Below are 22,366 nucleotides of genomic sequence, written 5' to 3' on the forward strand. Positions count from 1 at the left end.
ATTCGGGGTGTGTTGCTTAGTTTCTGTCGCATCTCGTCCCGTTTTAATCAAAATCTAGCTCGTTTAAGAGCTGCTGTTTGAACTCAGAAAGCTGGCGCCAGGCCACAAACTTGCACCACCTATGTTCCCGTTTGCCTCCCAGACCTCCAGTTCCGCCATGCGCAAAAGCGATGTGCAGTTGAAAAGCCCCGTCAACCGCATTCAATTAATTCCGCTTTCTTCCCATATTATCCTCACAGCGGAGCGAAAGGGGGAACCAGGTGATAGATTGCGCCATTAATTAGAGTCGCTGGAGATTTAATTGTTCTTAATGAATATAAGCAGTCTGTGGGGGCATCCTCCTAATCTATGATCGTAGCGTAGAGACTTTTCCCAGCTTCGATATGCCGGTGCTTGTGTAGAAGACAAGTTGGTGTCACGGGGGGTGTGAATAACATTTACGACATTTGGCTGACGATTTTATCCGATTTACAATTACGACTGAGTACGACTTGAGCAATTGAGGGTTAAGGACCTTGCTGAGGTGAATGAATGCTTAAACTTGTCCTGTAGACCATCGAACGCATTCCTTCTTTCCAAGAGCGCTTTTTATTTTAAATCGACCCCCCTCCCCCCCTTTTTTTTTTCTTTCTACAGCAGCCTGCTCAAAATAATCGTGACTGTCTGGATAAATTTGCGTTTATGGTCCATGTTCGGTTGTTTGAATCCGCGCAGGAGTTTGGCCCTTCGGAAGGCCTTCGTGGCGATGCAGGTTGATGAAAGGGCGCGGTGTTTAGCGACAATAATCGTACTACCGATCTAATCTTACTGGTTTACAGTTTATGCAGCGTGGCTATCTTGACTCTGGGTCTCAGTTTTGTTTCATAATCCATCAAACTATCTTAATATGCTTTCTGTTATGGGAGCAGCCTTGTTTTAATCACTGATGCCCCTAAAATAGGTTGAGCCAACCATTGACTTCTCTAATATTAGAGAAGACATATAACCTACTCGAATCATCTGCTGCAAAATAATCATTTGACCAGTTTCAGACAGTCTGCTCAACAAAAACATTCAGTCCAAAAACATTCACTGCTCATTAGCATGGTTCCTCTTGTGCCAGCGTGGCTGAACGCATGCTTACACCCTCTGCCCCATCAAGGCTGTCATGGGCAGCAGCTGCTGGGTCCAGTTCTAGGCTCTAATCCTCACAATCCCCCATCCTGTCCTGGGGAAAATGCTCTAATTGGGGGATTTTCTCCATCAATATACCTGAAGAGCACCCTCTCCTCTTACCGCAGCCATTAATACTTCCTTCCTCACCATAGGAAAGTTTACCCACAGTAGAGGAACTCTGACTAGTGTATGGGGAAGCAGTGGGTTATGTTCGGTGGCACCGGTAGAAAGGAAACAGTGCTTATGTTTAGTGTTTTAAATAAAACAGTCCTCCATTACACAATAGCTTTGACTAATGTCCAGGTATGACTTGTGTGCCTTTAAACCACAGGAAACTACATTATGATCTCCGTATTTGGACAGTTGTCACCCGTCATGGCCACTATGGGCTGGACCCTTTCCCCATATGGTCTTTGTGAGAGGTCCTCGAGGTCTCCCATCTGTCTGCTGCCACCAAACGTTATAAGCTAAACGCAGCCAGAGCATGTGCTGAAGCAGTGATGTCTGTGGGGTAATTAGGGCAAACTGGGCCTTCGGGCCACTGACGCCGCACCCAGGGAGGCCTGATTGATTGGACTTTCATCTCCCTAACGGGCTGGCCGCCTGCCACCGGCTTGAACAGAGAGGAGAGAGCACATGAAGCGACTCGCCGATCCTTTCAGCAGACCTGTGTGTGCCACAGTCAACTCAACACAGAGACATGAGACCAAGAGCAAGAATACAGAAGCAAGCTATGTCAAGCTAGATTTATTTTAAAGACACATTTGGGTATGGGTATCAAAAATTCAATTCAGAATCAGAGGAAATGTTAAAACTGCATACAAATGGTTAAGTAACAAAACTAATGCATATTTTAATGTTATAAACTTTGGCTTATTCTTTATACATCTCTTGCTCCCATTTATCAAATCTCATGGACTCATCCTGTGAACCTACATTTAAGCCTCATTTAAGAGCTTTGAACAACAAAAGTGAAAGATGTGGGTCAAGGTGACCAAAGCGCTAGAATAACAAAATTATTTAGTGTAAAAAAACCCTGAATTCTCTCTACAAAATAACAAAAATATGTCCGAACAGGAAAGTCTCTCATATCCTTCATATTTGGGATTGAAATCTAGATTAGAAAAAAGACAAAATTAAATTAAATTAAATCTAAATTAAAGCATGCAAATCTTTTTATACCAGAGTTCTGTAAACAGCACTCAGTTTCACCCCTGTAATTACTTAAAGGAAGCATCAGCATTTACTCAAAAAGAGCCTGTTTGTTTTCTTCAGTTGTTCCTCAAACTAAAACCCTTCACAGAAGGTATACAAGGCTGGCTCTGCAGGCTTCCTTTCCAGACAAATTACACTTCTGTGTTACTGGAAATATGTGTGATTACCTTGTAACAATTGATCCTCATGTTGAATAGAATGAAATAAATTTAATGTCTGCCATTTTTCAAAATCCATAGGAGAAATCCGATTATGAGTAAATAAAATTTGACACGAAATATGGGACAATGAGAAACGATGCGTTTAGACAACTATTCTCAATGCGGCTTACGCCTATGCATCTTGACATAAAACGCCATTCATAAACACATCGTGCAATGTTGACATTTCTGTCAGCTTTATTGTTCAGTAGTTGAAAGTCTAACTTATTCTCTCAACTACATAAAAAGGCTGAAACAAAGAGGATGGGATTAGACAGGTGCATCTTTATGTGGTGGGCGGAGCAGCAGGGTGACCCAGTGGTCTGCCTCCTTCCCCCTCAGGGCGTGGCCTACCTACAGCTCCTCCCACTGAAGGGCACTGAGGCACATAGGCCTTTTGCCCCACACCTAGTTCCCATAGCCCCAGCTTTGCATCGCCTCTTACGCTCAAGCTGTGCTCAGACGTATTAGCCTGGTTGTTCAGAAAAGACCTTTGTCATTTCATGCTGTTGTCTTGATTATAACCTTTTTATGTTCTTGCGCCTCTACAGAGCTGTACAAAGACACCCATCAGAAGGTGGCGTGGGTGTTTAGAGGTGCTCAGCCTGACTGAAGTCACACAGCAAGCCTCACACATCACGTCACATTCGGTTAGGTCATACACACCTTTGTTTTTGCAAATGTTTATGGTTTCTGTGAATAGCGCAGTGAAATGCTTACCAGTAATATCAAGTTCTTAAAAGTTAGTATGCTTAAACAGAGTAATAACCTGAGGTATTTTTGGAGAAAAAATTGCAACATCAGTGTTGACAGTCTGGAAAAAAACGGGGGAAAAAAAAGAACTGAACATGATCTAACCAGCCTGGCTTTGAGGCACTCTCGTGATTCAGTTTCAGGGGTTTTTTTCAGGACGTTGAGAGCTTAGCATTCTGCCTGGTATGCATCAGACTGAATGTTCCAGAAAGCAACGAGCTTATGGCCTGGCTGCAGTGTGCACAATTCAGCCCTTTAATTTTTATTTAGGTTTTGTGTTTCACTTCAAGTCAGTTAAGCCTAAAACACTGACCAGATGTCAAAAACCTGTAGGCTGACACAAATCCTGCTATCTTAAACTGTTGTTGTGTATCTGATGATGTGGTGAAGAAAAACAGATTAATTGAGAATTACATTGCCATGTAATCTATTACAAACAGAAATAAACAACCACTTTTTTTCCCCCCCCTCAAATTTCCAGTCATTTGTCAACCACTATTGGGGTATTTCCTGGTGCTCATAAATATAACTGCTTCAAAGGAGGAGTCAAGAGTTTTTTTTAGTCCAGCTGAAAAATAAATAAACATGGTATTTACTTTCCTCATGTACTTCCCACCTTTTACAGTGCTGACCCTGATCTCCCACCATGAGAACAAAGACTGGGGACAGTAAGGTATTATTACTGACTCAAATCCCAACACGCTCAAAGCCCAGAGCTCTGGTTGGTTCTGGTCCATATATTCCTACCGCCCCATGGGCTGCCACGTTTTGTCCACGGACTGGACACACTCCTTGGCTTTCATCAGAGTGGAGATGCTGTTTGCAAGTCCTCCAGCAGGTATTTACCCGCGAAGGCTGTGGGGCACTGGTAGGGTAGCGGGGCCACTGGCTGCACGCCCAGGCTGCTGGACACGGGGGGGTTGAGGAAGCTGTAGGTGGGGTATCCCACCTGCAGGCCCTGAGAGGGCCCCATAATGCCATGCACAGGTGTGGTGCTACTCAGTGGAGATGTCAGCCAAGGGTCCAGGGGCAGCAAGTTAGCCGTGAGGCCCGCATTGGTTTGCATGGGTGGGTGGTAGAAGGAGAGCACTGGATCTTCGTGGAGCTTCACCACGCTGGCATTCATCTTCTCCTGACGCCTCCATTTGGCCCGACGGTTCTGGAACCAGACCTGGGGGAAAGCAGACTTTAGAAGCTTATAGATACCTGTTCTTATTTAAATCGTAACTCCCAGCACTGAGTTGGTGTCTCATGATGTTGCTGTATTAGAAGCTAATAAGTACAGAGAAAAGGTCACAATAAACTGGAATTTCCATCACTTCTACTTTTAATTATCTATAACATCATTGTGACGTTTACAAGCCCATCAAAAATAGTCTAAACATTAAAACATGATTATAAACCATACCAACACTGTTCGGGCAATTAAACCCAGGCAATAAACTTTGCTGAACTCAGTGTAATGGACAGTGATATAAACCTAGAAATCTCACTACACTCAAAGAATATTTATTTATTTAAACAATAACACAAGACCTAGCACAAACTGGTCAACGTGAATACACTGGAAGACGCACCTGTACTCGGACCTCGGGCAGGCTGACCTTGATGGCGAGCTCTTCACGGCTGTAGACGTCAGGGTAGTGGGACTTCTCGAAGGCGCACTCGAGCTCATGCAGCTGGTACGTGGTGAAGGTTGTGCGGTTCCTCCGGTGCTTCTTTTTTGGCTGCTCCTCGTCTGCCTGTTCCGGAGACTTCGCATCACCCGCAGCTGAATTCCGTGCCTCCTCTAGGTCAGCCTCACGCTTATTGGTGAATATTTCGGATTCTGAAAAGTCAATTTTTAAATTTACAATCATTCCACATAAATTAAACCCAACAAGAAGTTTTTAAAACAAGGCCCATGGTAGCAGCTGCAATTAGAAAAAGATCTAAAACAAGCTTGATGATAATGACGGTGCTTTTCATCATCACCAGTGGGAAGTCCACTGCATGCCTGCAGGCTGTTAGTTTATAAATGCAAAAAGTGCATGATGCATATTTTAATGCTCAGTGCTCACCTGTAGCACGCACTTAGCACTGCACAAGTGCATGCGGCTTTGTGCCACCTTCTAATTCGAGTACTGAAACAGACGCATCTTGCTAATTCCACTGACAGACCCTGCCCTAATCTCCCTCAGATTATTCTGCACACAGGTCTGGCGGTACCACTACCACTGCTAGGGGAGACGTTGCTTCAAACCTCTAGCACAGTTTAACAAGCCATTGGAGGGTACAGTAACGTAACTGTGTCCAGTGCAAAGATGACTAGCTGGGTGGAATGGCTCCGTTAATGATCTGCCATTCAAAACATAGAAAAATGAGCACGTCCAGCCAATTAGAAGGCGATTCTTTGGCATCAGCAAATTTAAACAAGGTCCAAAAAGTCACTCTTCTTTTGTACACATTTCATTTCACTGAATACACATTTAATGTCACTGAATAAATTGTTGGCAGATTTATGAGTAGTAAAATGAACTGATGGTGGTCACATTTTACATATCTTATCCATCTGTGTTTCCAGCTAACCACTAAATACTGTCAGACACTAGTAACACACTTAACAATCAGCTGCGTTGCCTTATTGTGGCTCAAATACTTCATGATCTGGTAATCAGAGGGAATTCTGTAGTAAACATGAGCTGAATGGAAGATGCCACAGAAAGAGAACATTTCATTAACGGGCTTCTCGAGCTCTCTAGCTCCGCCGAGGCCGCCCTCGTTAAGAGACAATAGCAGAGGCTGAAGTAACACAATGAGGAGGTCAGGGCCACATCAGAGAACACCACACCGCAGGACTTCATCATCAAGCTGCTCAGACTCACTGGCAACATGAGGTGAGCATGGTCATTTTAAAGGGTCAAGACAAATCCCCTCGCCGAAGTGAATATGGTCGTTTTAAGGGGTCAGGACAGATCTCATCACTGAAGTGAACATGGTCATTTTAAAAGGTCAGGACAAAGCCCATCTACTCTCGGTCTGGTAATTATACCAGAGTTCATTCAAAATAAAATCATATTATCAAGTGTGTCAAGTGTTCCTACACTTGACCTTTCACCTCAATAAGAGGATGACAGAGGCACCATTTGTGTTAATGAGGCAGGAAATGCTGAAGATGAAAAGCAGGATGTCAGTTTGTTGCATGGTTTTATCCCACACTACAACGCACAATAATAATTACTCAGCATGGCCTGCAAAAACAAGTAACACAAGCTTCCATGTCTTCGGTAAACCACCCACAATATTTACTGCTGAGCTCAGGCGGTTCATTCCAGGTGCTAATTGCATTTAGTTTCTCACATGTTGCGCAGGAAGGAGGCAGAGCTTGATATGGCTGGCCAACAATGTCGTCAGTCAGCTCACCAAACTGTAAGCATTATCTACACCTGCTCCGTTCGTTCTTTCATCACGGACAGCGTTCTTGGCCATGGAGACTCTGACCTAACGATGAGTGAAACGGTGGTTCTCTTGGTTCTGAGATAGAAGGCGGCTTATGAACCCAAAGTAAAACATGGATGGAGAACATTTTGTGCACGAATGTGCTATTTGTGTGATCTGATTTGTGGAAGGGAGAAGATGATCTTTCACAGATCTTTGATTAAATTGTCAGTGGAAGACAATATAAGTCCGGCATTAGAGTTGAGAGAAAACTGTGTAACAACACTGCATGAGAGGAGGATTCTTTTAAAGTTTAAAACTATTTTAGTCTTATAAAACTTGTTCTGGTGTTTGAAGTCGTTCCAAAATACCCGCAGAGAAAAAAGGGAGTGGCAAATTGAAGTCACAAGATTTTTAAAAATGATTATGGCTGGGAAACTTGGAACACACCAAACCTCTATCCACCCTCATGTATGACAGCTATCCGACAACACACGCACGCACGCACGCACGCACACACACACTATTATGCCAGTAACAGGCTAAGCAAACTAAAACTTCACTATCACAATGTTTAAAAGTTACACCAGGTACAAATGTCCTGACACGATGATTCAACACTACAGTTTTCTTTTTCCTTCTTACTTTTAGAATGTACAGTACATTCTGTTGTACCATGTGATTTTCCCAGCAGGAATAATTAACACCACTAAGACTTCCGGGCAGGGATAAGTAAAACCACTATGACTTCAAATCTGGCCCTTTAAAAATAATGAGCACTTTCACTGAAATTCAGCTTCAAAGTGATAAACTCAGAGGGTTCATCACCTACACACACGACCTCTTTGGCTCTCTAATGCTGATCTGATAAAAAGCGGTCAAAATACCACAAGGGCCCATCTTACACCAATCAGGAACTCACCATAGCAAGCAGCTTGCTCTGGGCAGTCCCTCTGAACCTGGGGTCCGCAGGAGTGTGCCGGGGAATCCTGGTTTTCTGGCTCCGCGAGACTTTCCGCCCCACCTATGTGGGACCCAGTGCTGGCTCCAGAATGGAGTAACGGGACCTGCTCCTTGGCAAAGCCAAGGATGACATCGACGCCGTGGACATGAGTGCCAATCGCCATCCCTCCTGTCATCGTCTCGTGGAAATTTCCGGGTGAGAGGCAGCTGTCGTCCACCGTGTTCATAGTATCCGGTGACAAATGCATCCGAATGCTGGGATGGTCCTCTCTCGATGAGGAAAAGCATCCAGTGGTGGAGGAGTCTGACTCTAAGAAATTCCCTACTTTGGGAGAAATTCCCTGCTTTGGCCCTAGTGAACACAGTCAGAGATGATGTTGTTTTTCATTTATGACTTACAAATGATGGTAGTTCTAAACTTTGCATTCCAGGACATTTAAAAGTCTGTAAAAATATTTAACAACAATTAAAAAGTATTTTGTATATATTACACAAACACCTTAGAATGTTAAAATAAATCACCAATAAAGAGAAAAACATTTGACATATATTTACAATAACTGTTAAGAGAATATTCTGTATCAATAGCTTTATACTAACCCAAGCTAAGAAAAAAAAAAAAAAACACACACACGTTCAATATACTTATTATGATTTACAAAGTAAATACAGTTTTCGGTGTTTTAATCTGATTTGTTCTCAAAGCAAGTCGGACGATATCCCGCAATAGCGCCAATGTGTTATCATTTTGGTGGTAATGTAATACAAATATGCCAGAAACGGTGTGAACCTACGAAACAGACTGGACTGAAGTACATTTTGTAGGCATGAAACTACAGTAATACACAGAATAATCATAAAGTATGCCTACTGCTTCTACAAGGCTTCCAAAAGTAAGTTGTAACCCAACTTTTATTATATTGTTTTATCAAGAACATTATGACTAAATCTGCAAATCGTTAACATGCAAACTTGCGTTCACATGCAAACTTGCAGCATCTTACCAATGTTTAAATGCTTTAAAGACGTTCAAAAGGCAAAGAATACTTTAAAAGGAATATTAAATGTAAAATTCATACTTTACTTGATGCCACTCCGTCAATGCCTACAGCCTGACACAAATCTAAAACCGTGCGAATATTCGACTCAAGCAGGCTACTTCGCATAATGCCAATGAATCTAGAAGCACCATTCTGAAAGTGACTTCTTTTTAAAAAATTAAATAAAAAAAATGTAAATGTTGCGTATTGCGACCTACCTACAGTATGACAGGATGTTCCCTGAGGACTAAGTCGTAGATCTGTCACCTGTTTCGCCCTAGAGCTTTCGTTGATCTCTTTCCTGCGAGGCACAGGCCACCGAAATCTTACGTGGCCGCATCGCCTCGCATTTAGTAGACTATTAATATTCCCGCATAAGCAATTTCAACAAAGTAACGTGACAAGTTTAGTGTTTCTGTGAGTTTTAAGCAGACCTAAGAAGAAGAGAAAAGGCAGTTCTTGAGGATTAAAGGAGCGCGTTGATCAGCATCCTTCCCCTTTAAGAATGACTGACACACGTTTGTTCTGGTCAAGTAAACGCTCGTAATGTGGCTTGTGTTCACCACGCAGGAGGAGGGCTAAGATAATGAAGCAACTAGCGGACTTTCTTTCAAAATTCTCTTGATTCAAATACAAAGAACGGAGAAATATTTTGCAAGTCCGTCCCTTAATTATCAAAGTGAAAATTTCAGTGTGGTAACGTTTTGTATGAAGCAGGGAAAAGCTGTATTAATTTAGATCAAATAAACTGACATATTTTAAAATATATAAGATATACAAATTTATATTTAGATTTATATTGATGTGTGTGTGTGTGTGTGTGTGTGTGTATTTATGGCACGCATAGGAGTCCAGACTAATGATTGTGGTTAATTTAATGCGTTACATCTCAAACAAGCAAATATTTATTCAATGTTATTTTTTTTTATTAACGTGTTTAATGGTGCACTTTTGCGGATATGCCGCACTCAATATTAACCGCAGGATAATAACAATATGATTTTCAGTATGATCAATAACTCACTGAACTCACTGAATGTAACCTGGTCAAGTTCCATCCTGACTGTTGTTTAATTAGTCATATGTCAAAATAAAAAGACTAAATCAATAACATGATTCAACAGTTCTTTCTCTATTAAGTAGTGCAGTTTCATTATAAATTAAATTTCTACACAATAAACATATTCATCTGAGATCATGACCTTTGTCAAGGCTAATGAAGACCAGGTCTCATAAGTGTAGCAGTCAAAATATATTCTAGTAGGCTTTTTTAAGGCCTGCCCTTAGGGAGGAATTAATTATGAGTGTTTTCTCTTTGCGTCAATGTGCATACTGAGTCTGATATTCCTGCAGTGGTGAAATATTGCTCTGATCATTTTTTTAGAAGCGTGTGCACTCCAGTCAGGGTTTTCTTTGCAACGTGAGTGTTGTGAGTGTTCTCCTTTCTTAACAGGCTGTATACTTAAGGACTGTACACTTTATTGCATTTATATATTATTATTATTATTATTAATAAAACCTGGCAGTTTTAGAATGCTTATAATCTGCATATTAAAGTGAAATGGTCTTCATAAATTCTATTGGTGACAATGTATAGCATGAAGGGGAAAACGTTTTTCGGTGGAGGCAAGTTAACAGGCCTGACATATCGATGTAAAAAATGTGACCTACACTATGGTGACGAGGACGAGCACAGCGTTGTGCAGCACCCCTTTTCCTTTCCCGGGGTGGCGGCTCAGTGGTTGAGGTACTTGACCTGTAAATGGAAAGTTGCTGGTTCAAACCCTACCACTGCTGCGTTGCCACTGTTTGGCCCTTGGGCAAGGCCCTTAACCCTCAGTTGCTCAAGTCATAATTATAAGTTGTTTTGGACAAACGTGTCAGCTAAATGTAAATGTCTTCAGTTGAATCAGTTAAGCAGGCAATGCACAACTATTAAGCAGCTCAGTTTTATCAGATGACACTGTAAGTCTCATTGATCCTATTAGTAACACAGCAGCTGACAGTTACTTGGTCTGAATTTAGTACAAGCGCGGGAGATGGTGGAAAAAGAGAGTGAGAGATTGGAAAAGCATGTAAGACAAAGAACAGAAAGGGAATACAACTGAGACCGACTGCTGCATGTTATAAGCTCCAAGAAGTCCAGGAAATGCGAATCCCCCTCAGTTTATGCTGAAAGGCTTAATTCTGTGCGCTGAACTTGGTGTACTTCTGTGGCTTGTTTTTATTCAACATCACCTGTTGATCCTCTACATACAAGTCCCATTTCCTTTGGCAGCCTCTTGTAATCCACAAATAAGCATTCAAGACTGTCAAGCCATTTACTGAACAGATGTCCACTGGCCCTCAGCCATGGAGACAATTATTCATTACACTACATATCCATTGGGAGGCTTTTAAATCCTATGATTTAATTTCTCTTTATTTTTTCACCTTTGATTCTATTGACTGTCTGTTTTTTTGTGCTAAATGACAATAAATCTTGGAGGACAAACACAGGAAATAAGAAATAGGAAAATTTAAATATAAAGCTCTTTAAAACTAGACAGGACTGCGTTTAGTTAAAGCTTTAGTGTCAAAAACTTTGCTCTTTCCAAAAGATTGTTCCTTCACAGTGACAGCACTGCCCTCTTCAGGCAAGAGCCTTAAAATGCTTGAGGATTTTGTCTAATGCGATTTAATTAATTAACAATTTCCAATCTAAAACAAAACCAGTGCAATTAGCCCTGTCAGCCCTGCCCTGTGAAATGCTGTAATCCTTCACACTGGGATATGATCATTTAAGATTAATTTCAACATTGATTGTTTACACTGGTCAACAATGCAGAGAAAACATGTTTATTATGTATTTCTCCATGCTGAGTCCAAATATGTTTTCGGACTTTTTCTGCCACCCTTAGTTTTTGTTCCAGTACGTCATCATTATGTATAGTCTGGAAAAGCAGTACCAAGAAAAACGGATCCCCTCTATGTTGTCAGACTCCTGGACACTGAGGAGAGATACTCCTGAAGCCACATACAGGCAAAACTATATATTGTTCATTTTAGAAGTACATTTGAACATATTTCAAGTGTAATAACAGAACACTTATGAACAAGTAATATATAATTAATGTAAACCTTATTTGTCCTGTCATTTAAAAACCATAAGTGATAGAAACGTGCTAAAAACACATTCGAATTCAGTGTGAAAGGTATTAAAAAGTCCATCTACTTTACTTTGTGAAACAAAAAGGTTTCAGTTTTGTTCCTCAATGTTTTTGACTGGGCATTTATTGATGTTCGTGGTGCCAGTGGGCCAGATAATGGCACTTTCACTACACGCTCAAAGACTCAAAGACAAATACGTTTCTTTAGTGGAGAAAACCTGAACTTGATGAGCTTGTTTGAGTTGCTATTATGAGACATCGTTTCTCAGGAGGTTAAAAATGAAATGTTTATTCAGTTATCAGTTAAATACAGACCATACACCTGATTTCAGATCAGTTATATATCCCAGTCTTTGGCAGGCGAAGCCCACCTGGTGGGACGTTTTGGTGACTCACCAACCATTACAGGTTAGTCCATGTAAGCCATATATACAGTTCCATCATCATCATTGCAGTAATTGCTTGACTTTTTTCGTGCTGTGACTTCTGTGCAGTGGATTACACTTGCACCAGGGGGGGATTAGGAAACCCAAATCAAAAGAAAACATAAAAGATAAAACTAAAGCCAAGAGACTCTGCTGTAATCCGATTTCACCTTCTCCCTACCTCATGCAGCTTTCGTTCTGTTTGTTGAGTACCACTCATAAGAGGTGCACCAGAGCTCTAATTAATTATTAGAATTATAAATTATTAGAGTTCTAATTAATTATTAGATCATTTTTTTACAATTATAAATGAATTTATTATTGGACATATTTAGTTATATAGTCTTCTAATAAATTAGGTAATGAAATGCAAAATGCCAAATACTCTTAAGCCTTATTTTATACATCACCACAGATTTCTAACTTCCTGCTGTAAGGTGTCAGACTTTAGTTGGCAATGCAGCACCTCATTAGACTGTTAGGACTCCTTTCTAGCATCTTCTGAAAGTAACCATGTGAGGAAATATCAATAAAGTTTCTCCAATCTTAACACTACTTCTGTGAAATGCATAAAATGCATTTTATATACATGAAAAAGGTGCAATATGAATAGCACATTCATTATTAATAAAGCATCAATATAAAGATTAACAGATTTGCACAACAGAGCACAAGAAGAGGTTTGCATTGAACACCATTTAGGTAAAACACTTACTGCATAGGACCATCCTGTTCTATAATAACCTGCATGGTCCCCACCCATTCAGAAGGCAAGTGCCCTTTAAATCATTTTAATATGCTTGGAATTGTCTAGCTGATTCTTTTCATTAATAATTGCCCAGCTTCCTCTTTATGGATTATAACTCATGGTGATGAGTCTCAGCCTGTGGACAATGTTGCAAGTACCAGGTTTATAAAAGCATAAAACAAATGGCATCTGTGATTTAGGAATAACAGGGCGCCAATAGGTGGTTACCCAACCAAATTAGGTTTCAAGAGAATCAAGGGCATGTCTCTTTACACAGCTCAGACCTCAGTCTGAAACATCCTGTTTCTCCAGAAACCTTTGTTACAATTTTGGCTCCCTCTACATGCAGTTACACAGAATCTTCTTCAGAGATATCTCAGTCTGCCAGTGTGTGAAAATGCTGGAAATCAAATAAAACCTGAGACCTTGGTGTTGCTCACACCTCACAGTGTCTGCTTTACCAGGTGAGCCACAGGAGTGTACATCAGTGATGCAATCAGAAATTCTTTAGTTAGGACAAAGATGTTCTGAGTGGGGTGAAATGAAGTTCAACAGCCTGTTGTATTGCAGTTGTATTACAGTAATTCCCCAACCTCAGTGAGGTTCTCCATCCAGGGGTTGATCATGGTGCTATGATGGTGTTTTAGAGACCCCCGTCCCCAGACAGACAGAGAGAAATGAACACACACAAAGCCATGACCATTATTATAAAATGCTCAGTTACTAGGGCATAACAGTAATACCAAACAGAAAATACTTGTAGTTTACTTATACAGGATTTACACAGTTCTTCCAGACCAATTGAAAAATTTCAGTATTCCAAATGGCAAAAAAATGGTCTTAGGTCTTTGCTTTGCATAGGCAATGAACAGTAAAATAAGTACAGTAAACCTACCATAAATAAATTAAAAGAAAAAACCAAAAAACAAAAACCACAGACCATGCAGGCTACATTCAGTTTCAAATCTTGCTGTATGGACACGCCCTCTGCAGAACAGTTCGTTATAGTGTGAATTCTTATTAAATGAAATGTCTCATGTGGTCTAAGGGACGCAGTTGTGTAGGGTCATGACCCTGAGCCGGCCTCGTGCTTGCTCAGCTCAATCTCGAGGTATCCTCGGAGTTTGTGGAACAGAGGTCTCAACTTGGGGTCCTTCTCCCAACAGGCCTTCATTAGGGCATAGACATCAGGCGGGCAGTCTTCCGGAGCCTCCATGCGGTAGTCCTGCTCCACTCCTTTCTTCACCTCCTCCACAGACTGGAGCGGGAAAAAAGCAAAAAACAACCAGAATCAGTAACACCTGTGCTGGACAAGCCTGCCGAGCATTTCCATACAGCTCATCACCAAGCTTAAGCACCGAACACTTTTTAAACGATGCCCAATTCTCTCATCACCTTTCATTCTCCTAATTATCTACCGGAACATAAAGCAATTATAGGACGTTTGCAGGGACACACGAGGGAATATTCCATTGGTTCTTCGATTGTTGCTGCAGAGCAACTGCTGCTATAAACAATTGCACAAATAAAACCTCATCGCATGCGTCGCATGAAGCTTAAGGCAAACAGGAACTAGGATCTTTGATGTAGTAGCAAGTAGAGGCAGAGGATGTGATGACATGCTCCCACCACTGTGACGCATTAGACGCCTCAGTGAGAACTCTGACAAGATGGCAAAACTGCGGTTTTTGTGAAGATCAGGGTGGACATTTTAACAGGAATTTTAATGGCATAGAGGGATTAGAAAAACTCAACCAGCTCACCATTTTAGGGTAGGGCTGTCTGCCATAGGAGAAGATCTCCCACAGAAGGACACCATAACTCCAAACATCCGACCGGGTGGAGAATTTCTAAAAAGCAAACAATATTAAAATATTTAGTTAGTATTTCCCCCTAAAACACAGGATCTGGGCTACTGTAAACAAAATTTCAGTATCAACCATGAACTGAATACATGTAAGTATTGGTGATTTCTGTGTGCACTGCACCAATTCCAGGCGGTAATCCCACCTTGCTGGTCAAGGCCTCTGGTGCAGTCCATTTGATGGGCAACTTCGCATTGTTAGTGGTCTGAGAGTCAGTCTTGGCCAGGCCAAAATCACTGACCTTGGCAACGTTGTCCTCAGATACGAGGACGTTGCGGGCAGCCAGGTCTCGGTGAACAAGTCTCTTTGACTCCAGATACTCCATCCCGTGACATACCTCACTGGGAAGCCCAGTAGCACATACTGAGATCCACTCTTGCAAAATATTTCTTTGTTAGAAACTCATTAAATTACTAAGTTTTACATTTTTGTGAGGTTTACGGAGCTAAGATTTAGACAAGTGTTTTTTTATACAGTTATGCGTCTTAAAGACCAAGTATTGCAACCCCACATCCCATCAGACTCAAAGTAAGATAAAATGAGTCTTTCTTCTAAACAATATCTAACCTTGCCTTCAAGCATTTACATTTATAAATGAATTATTAATACGCAGCATTATTACTGCAAATACCATGTGTGTAAAGAAAAACAGTTAATTTTACTTATTAAACACCTACAGTGCATAGTGCAGGAGGCCAGTTGTAGTGATGACCGAACGCCCCCGTGAACGTAGGAAATTCACCAGATTACCCTGCAAGACAACGGATGCCGATACTACCACCACATTTACACAACCAAACATCCCTTTTTCCTGTTGTCTCACAGTCCAACTGTGCTCATGTGAAACTTTCTGAAGTTTATATTTAGGGCATTTATCTGATGCTTCCAAAGCGACTTACAATTATGTAAGAATACAACTTGAGCAATTGAGGGTTAAGGGCCTTACTCAGGGGCCCAACAGCGGCAACTTGGCAGTGGTGGGGCTTGAACCAGCAACGTTCCAATTACAAGTTAAGTACCTTAACCACTGAGCTACCGCTGCTGTTTTTTTTTATTTTTAATTTTTTATAAACACACAAGTATTGCCATTTTACACATTAATTTACATAATACAAAATTATCTACAGTTCAAAATTTCATTTATACTTTATTTTATAATCACCAGCACTATATAGCCCAAACACACATGCCGAGGGCTGAGCCAGTCATACCTTAGCCATGAATTCTGTGATTATGTAGAGCCCGTTGTGCAGAATCACTCCTAGTAACTGCACCAGGTTCTTATGTTGGAGTTTTCTGCCAAATAACCAGACCACAATCACCATCAGTGGGACTGAAATAAACATACTGGAGTGAATAGGGGCATAACATTTCCTGTAGTGACCAAGACACTTACGTCATGACACAAGTCTCTTCCAGAAAAGCTTGAGAAGTCACATCAGACTTGATGTTTTTCACAGCCACTTTCCTGCCCAGGTACTCCCCTTCATACACATCTGAAGAAACAAGAGCACAAACATCATTATACGCTCTCCTTAGCTCAAGGCCCCAGACTAACGTTGTCCCATTGACCCTAAAAATAGGCAACAGGACGCCACAAAATCAGTCCTGGGCTGATGTTGCATCACACTTGCGTCACAATGGCTGTAAAATACATGCAATAACAGCTGAATTAAATGCTGGATTGCAATAAGGAAGGGGGGGACTTCATTTTAGTTTGCTGCAAAAAAAAAAAAAAAAGAGAGAGAGAGAGAGACTAGGCTGTGGTTGGTGGATTGTCCTGTCAGTCAACTGTGGAGCCTCATCTTCTCCTGTGATTCCTAATGGCAAGAGGTATGACAAAGCTGAACAACCCAGTGATGTCACAATGAAGAAATTTGCTCCGAACACAGACAAAAGCCCCTTGCCAAAAAGGACTTAAGCCCTGCGGTCCTCTTCCAAGGTCACCATCTAATTTAGTCAACAATATGCAAACTTGTGGTGTCAAAGTCCTCAGAAAAGGGTGTGCATGTGACGGACTTGAATATCACCACAAACTACATGGGGCTGCCCGTTATTTCCACAGTAGCGTCTACGCCAACAGCCAATAAGAAATAAGCAGACAAATGCATTTAACTCATAATTTAATCATTTTCTTCTCCACCATGATTCCTGGGTTCCTTGACCCAAAACCATCCACTCTTGTTGTTTCTCCTCTGTATCTCACACAACTGCGGGTAACGGGCCGCTTCTGAGCCCGCGTGCCGTCTTCGACGGAGGCCGCAGGAAAGGCACATGGAGGCCGCCTGTGAGCGCCCCTCTGATCGCTAAAATGAGAAACGGGACACGTCTCGCAGTCGTCACTTGCAGGACCACGAGTGCGCCATTTGGGACTGGGCTTGACCGGCACGTATCTTACCAAGCCAGGAAGTGATCGGTCTGTGCAGCACTGTGTTAACAAGCCCATTCGCCTCCGAGGGCCGAGACCGGGCAGTATAAACTGAGGAAATATTGCCATCTAGTGGCAACAGGCAGATACTTGAACATTTTGGCTGAGCAACGCATGAACCCACCTCCAAACTCTCCCACCCCAATACTCTCTCCTAGAGTTAGGTTTGCGAGATCTAGTAGCCAGCCCGCTGAGAGAGAGAGAGAGAGAGAGAGAGAGAGAGAGAGAGAGAGAGGGGGGGTGGGGGGGTGAGAGAGGGGGGGGGGAGAGAGAGAGAGAGGGGGGGAGAGGGAGAGAGAGGGGGGGAGAGAGAGAGAGGGGAGAGAGAGAGAGAGAGAGAGAGAGAGAGAGAGAGAGAGAAAGAGAGAGTTAAAATAAGATACAAATAATAAAACAATGCACGTGTTAAAGAGAACGGCCACTGTGGAGTGGGGCAGTTACTCTTATACAGCTGCAGGGCTGCTGACTTTGTCCCATCTTTCTTTTTGGGCTTCTGCAACGTGGTTGCGATGACTCCTTTGTTCTTGGAGTAGAACTGAAACAAGAACCAGGCCTTTATACAGTTATAGTTATGCAGTCAACTGAAGAAGTGTTTGGACGCCAGTGTGCGCACATCCCCCATCCGAATTAGCAATTATAATGTTCACAAATGTCACTAGTTTTTTTTTTTGTTTTTTGTTCATTTGTTTGTGTAACTTGACTGACGCAGGGGGTGGTTTCTGATAGACAGTACACTGGGTACAGACTGGCTGCCACTTTTGAGAAAGGTGCTATAAAAATGTGACTAATAATAATAACAAAAATAAAATGGCAGATTAACCCTTAAGGACATTTATCATATGTTACTTCATTTTACGAATCTCATTGTATGCTCAGAAATACCTAATGATTCTAAATGTTTGTTTATATCATTGAGGACAATATGGGTTTATGTTTAAAAGAGGTGTATGCAGTTGGTTTACATTTACATTTAAAATTTAACTTAGCTGTAGAGTGGTTGGGTCTGGAAAGCCTTCTGGGGGTGTCATGAACTAATTTCACAGAGGGAGGATGACACCTTTGTAGAGGTCGTGATGTGTTTTCTAGTGTGAAGGAGCTGTGAAACTAACGGTTTGGCACTGGATGTGTATATGACTACAACTTTATAGTAAATCCTTTCAATGTTATGATTATACATTTATTAGGAACAGTCATGCACTTCCTTCATCTTTAGTTCCTGTTTAAGCAAATTATATGTTTATAAGAGAATTTGACCAAGTTCTCTTATATTTCACACATTCTCTGACACGCAAGGAGGAAATTGCCTAATAATTTATTAACCAGCCAAAACAAAAAGCTTGCATCTGTATTTTAGAACAACATATACACGAAGGTCCATAGCAGTTCTATGTAAAGCATCTGTAGAGGACGCCCCTTTCGCTGGGAAGTCAGGCTATAGATGCACCACAGGAAATGAGTCACATGTGAAGTGTGTAACCAAAAGATACAATGCTGTTTCTAAAAAAAAAAAAAAACAACAACACCCACAAAAAATACGCAAAAAGAAAAAGATATAAATAGGCCTTTTTCTGCAGTGTCTTACCTCCACCATGTCGATGAGGTTGTAAAAATAGTTCTTGTTATCGATGGTCAACTTGGAGTCCTTGTAGATGATGTGGTAATGAAAGACCTCTTGCTTCAAACTGACGCACAGCACATAGTCGCCAGGGTGACGGATGGACTCTCGAACAAGGAACAAGCCATCCTCCACTGGCCTCAGTTTGCTAACCGCCTCAGGACCAGAGATCTTACCATGGAACCACCTGAATGTTCATAAGTAACATAACGAAATGCTAAATGAAATTACATATCTTTAGAAAAAAATACAGCAGAAAGTCACAAGCTTGTGTTACCTACTTTATACTTTTTAGAACCAACGTTTCGCACAGTCAAAATCAGTTTTATTGCTTTTTTGTTATTCATACGCTGTGGGCCATAATTATTAACACTTCTCAATTTATAACAGCTTCAGTTATTTACAGCCAACTTTTCGAAGCATCAGTTCTCATTGCTATGTATAGTTTAATGAAAACAACCTGCCGTAGCCATTTAGGAGACCCCGTCCCAGGAGAGGCAGGCTCCGAGTCAAGCAGTCCTCTAATGTGATATTTGATAGATATGGGCCAAGCGCATCATGTAGGCCCATAATATGACCCAGACTAAGAACTTCAGTGGAGTCACCGCCGAGGTCACCCATCTAACTGAATGCCTACCTCACACATGGTATAACACACATGCATAGTAGCTGGTCTACTCTTGCTGCTCAACTGTCAGTCAATCTCAATTCCATACAGAAACAGTATGATACGGGCTGACGAGTGAAATTCATCTAGATAAAAAGGACCAGTGATAAACGGACAAACCAGTGCGAATGCAAAGAAACAAATCAATATGCAATTCCTTCCTGTCGCACATTCAAATGATTACCCTTCATATGTAGTTTGTTATGGCATTAGTGGTCCAGCCCTTCAGATGTCACTTACGGCATGAGGCTGAGATTTGGGTCTACGCGCAAGGCCTCCCGCTCTCGCACATTGGAAGCAGAGATCAGGCCCTCTTCACCAGTCCTGTTGTGTCTGGCCCGGTAGACAGCTTTGCCCTGTGAGCAGTGTGTGCATGTAATTGACATCATTTACATTTACAGCATGTAGCTGACACTTTTATCCAAAGCGATTTACAATTACGATTGAGTACAACTTGAGCAATTGAGGGTTAAGAGTCTTGCTCAGGGGCCCAACAGTGGCAGCATGACAGCGGTGGAGCTTGAACCATCAACCTTCTGATTACGTCAAGTATCAACCACTGTGACCACCACTGCCCTTCTGAATCACCAAATAATGGCTAATCCGGACATATAACAACCTACATATCTTAGTCTTGAAGTCTAATCTACACTTTCTGTAATCCAATAAGGTACTGGAGCATGGAACAACAACAACAGTTTTGTTTATATGTTTGCTTTGATAAACACCTAGGACACTTTACAAGGACAGAGTATACAAAACCAACAAGAGGAATGAAGAAGTAAAAAAGCTATTCTAAAGTTGCTTAAAGTTTAGAGGGAGAAACAGAAGAGCCAAAAGACTTTCCTCTACCGAGACAGGAAGGCAGGGAAATATACATTTGACACAAGAGGATTCTTGTAATCAACAAAGCTAATATAACAGGGGTATCGGGTGCAGAGCTTTTGGTGGCTACTGCACTGATTTTAAAGCTATATGGGCAGAACATAAACAAAGCCTCAAATTTAGCAGATGAGCAAAGGAAGCAGAAATAACAGGCACAGATAAGTAAAGTCAGGGGCAGGGTCAAGGTGGAAAGAGAAAAAGAATACACTGAAATTATATCAAAAACTGTATATGAATCAATAGAGATGACATTGAATATGCCTTTGGTGTAGATTAAAGTGTAGTGCTAAACTCCGCAAGGAGGAAGATTTACAGGAATTTAGCACATTTGTCCAAGACAAACATAATCAAAGACTTTAGTACCATTCCCAGCTCCAAAATGGTAAGGATGTCTCCTTTAAGATACGCCACTTCACCGGTTTTACACTTGATGTTGTCACTTTTAGCGATACACTGCGTACCAGGCGGCCACGTTTTCTGTAAGAATGGAGGGCCGGGGGTCAAAACAAACAAACAAAAAAATTAAAACGTTACATAAATTTTCGCTGTTGCTTTGCTCTTTTCTTTAGGCACTATAGGCGACAGAGAAGAAAAGCTGCAAAAACGTTAAGTATTTACCGCAGCCATCCTCAGAGAAGAAATGCACGTCAAAGTCAACCAGCTCAGTGTATTTCCTGTTATAATAGAAAGAAAACAAGCAAATACATACGAAAGAGACATTAAAATATAGCACGATGTAAATATGTTTTTCAAACATTGCTGTCGGAAAACATTTATTGTCATTTATTAATAAATAGCTACAGGACTTCGCCTACATGTTGGCTAGTTTAAAACAGACCCAAAAAACTACTGAGAAGCTCCATTTGTACTCCGTAATCTTAGAAAAGCATCCTCACAGACTAACAGGTAGCACGCCTTAAAAGACAATCTTGAAGCACAAGATCCTGCTATTTAAATACCTACAACGAGACCCATGTATAATGCAACATTGGCGATTTTGTTGTACAAGTATCCACTTGGAATGCAACGTGGGCATAAATTAATTTGTCAGTGTAAAACTTTATGGGCAGGAGAAAGTACAGCCCCAGCGAAGCAGACTAATGGCAGTTCTGGAAATTATTCGAGTTACTTACCATAGGTAGAACGTCTGTAGGAAATGTTCAACACATCTTGTACAGCTACTACTAAAGGTTCCTGCCTACTGTCAGACCACGAGATGCAACACCACCAAAACGTCACCAAAAACGTAGCAGGAACGTCAAATGTTTTTGGGTCCAGTAGTTTAATATGTAATTTTAGGCATTACTACAAAAACAAAACAAAACAAAACACGAAACAAGAAAAAAAAAAAAAAAAAGTTAACCATTGCTAAAACTGACGATTGTAACACTCCGCAATTAAAGAACAAAACAAAAACATGAGTGGATATGCAAAATGAAAACCATTACCATATCTTATTACAGAATACACAGAAAGTTACAGAATATTGCATGTTCTGAAATGTTTTAGTATGGATAGTATTATTAACATTAATTCTACTAATAAAGTCTAAGTATTGCATGATGTCACAGTATGAGAACTGAAATATTCGCCTTTCTCCGCACACTTCAAGTAGACTTTTCATTTGCCCAACTACTCTCAATTCAGGCACAAGGAAGAGAACTAAAAAGATCATAAAATCTCCCATTACAGCATGTTTTAGAACATGTTTGTAAAAGACATTCATTTCGACCACTGACGTTGAGTTTCTATGACAAGTCTGAGTGATCCACCACCTTGGTAATAATTTAATGTACATTTATCTTCCACCATCTTGGTAATAATTTAATGTACATTTCTGT

The 22,366-nt window shown here is 41.1% G+C and overlaps 2 protein-coding genes across 3 annotated transcripts; both read right to left on the reverse strand.

Annotated features, from left to right (window-relative positions):
- Window positions 1-90: 90 nt before the first annotated feature.
- rx1 (retinal homeobox gene 1) lies at window positions 91-9,011 on the reverse strand. Its single transcript, XM_027010664.2, is given in 5 exon segments — window positions 91-4,149; window positions 4,152-4,494; window positions 4,901-5,151; window positions 7,663-8,055; window positions 8,962-9,011. Coding segments are annotated over 4 exon segments (966 nt in total). The 5' UTR covers window positions 7,952-8,055; window positions 8,962-9,011; the 3' UTR covers window positions 91-4,066.
- A 4,484-nt stretch (window positions 9,012-13,495) lies between these two features.
- On the reverse strand, window positions 13,496-22,303 carry matk (megakaryocyte-associated tyrosine kinase). 2 transcript variants are annotated; one of them, XM_035523184.1, is made up of 13 exons: window positions 21,659-22,303; window positions 21,144-21,199; window positions 20,889-21,002; window positions 19,881-19,996; window positions 18,941-19,160; window positions 17,800-17,893; window positions 17,483-17,548; window positions 16,327-16,426; window positions 16,142-16,226; window positions 15,608-15,681; window positions 15,172-15,271; window positions 14,829-14,915; window positions 13,496-14,323 (listed from the first exon to the last, which is right to left on the reverse strand). In XM_035523184.1, exons 2-13 carry the CDS (start codon window positions 21,150-21,152, stop codon window positions 14,132-14,134), a joined length of 1,257 nt encoding a protein of 418 aa, XP_035379077.1. In that variant the 5' UTR covers window positions 21,153-21,199; window positions 21,659-22,303; the 3' UTR covers window positions 13,496-14,131. The 2 variants fall into 2 exon arrangements, with proteins under 2 accessions (XP_035379077.1, XP_035379076.1); XM_035523183.1 differs by having other exon boundaries at window positions 15,076-15,271.
- Between the last annotated feature and the right edge of the window lie 63 nt (window positions 22,304-22,366).

The sequence above is a fragment of the Electrophorus electricus genome, chromosome 26 (genome assembly GCF_013358815.1).
Source record: "Electrophorus electricus isolate fEleEle1 chromosome 26, fEleEle1.pri, whole genome shotgun sequence".
Lineage (NCBI taxonomy): Eukaryota > Metazoa > Chordata > Actinopteri > Gymnotiformes > Gymnotidae > Electrophorus > Electrophorus electricus.

Coding starts and splice junctions, on each gene's coding strand:
- matk (XM_035523183.1), bottom strand. Junction 17,549..17,799: donor AGCCCTGCAGCTGTATAAGA/GTAACTGCCCCA, acceptor TCTCTCTCTCAG/CGGGCTGGCTACTAGATCTC. Junction 15,272..15,607: donor GGCCTCCTGCACTATGCACT/GTAGGTGTTTAA, acceptor TGGGCTTCCCAG/TGAGGTATGTCACGGGATGG.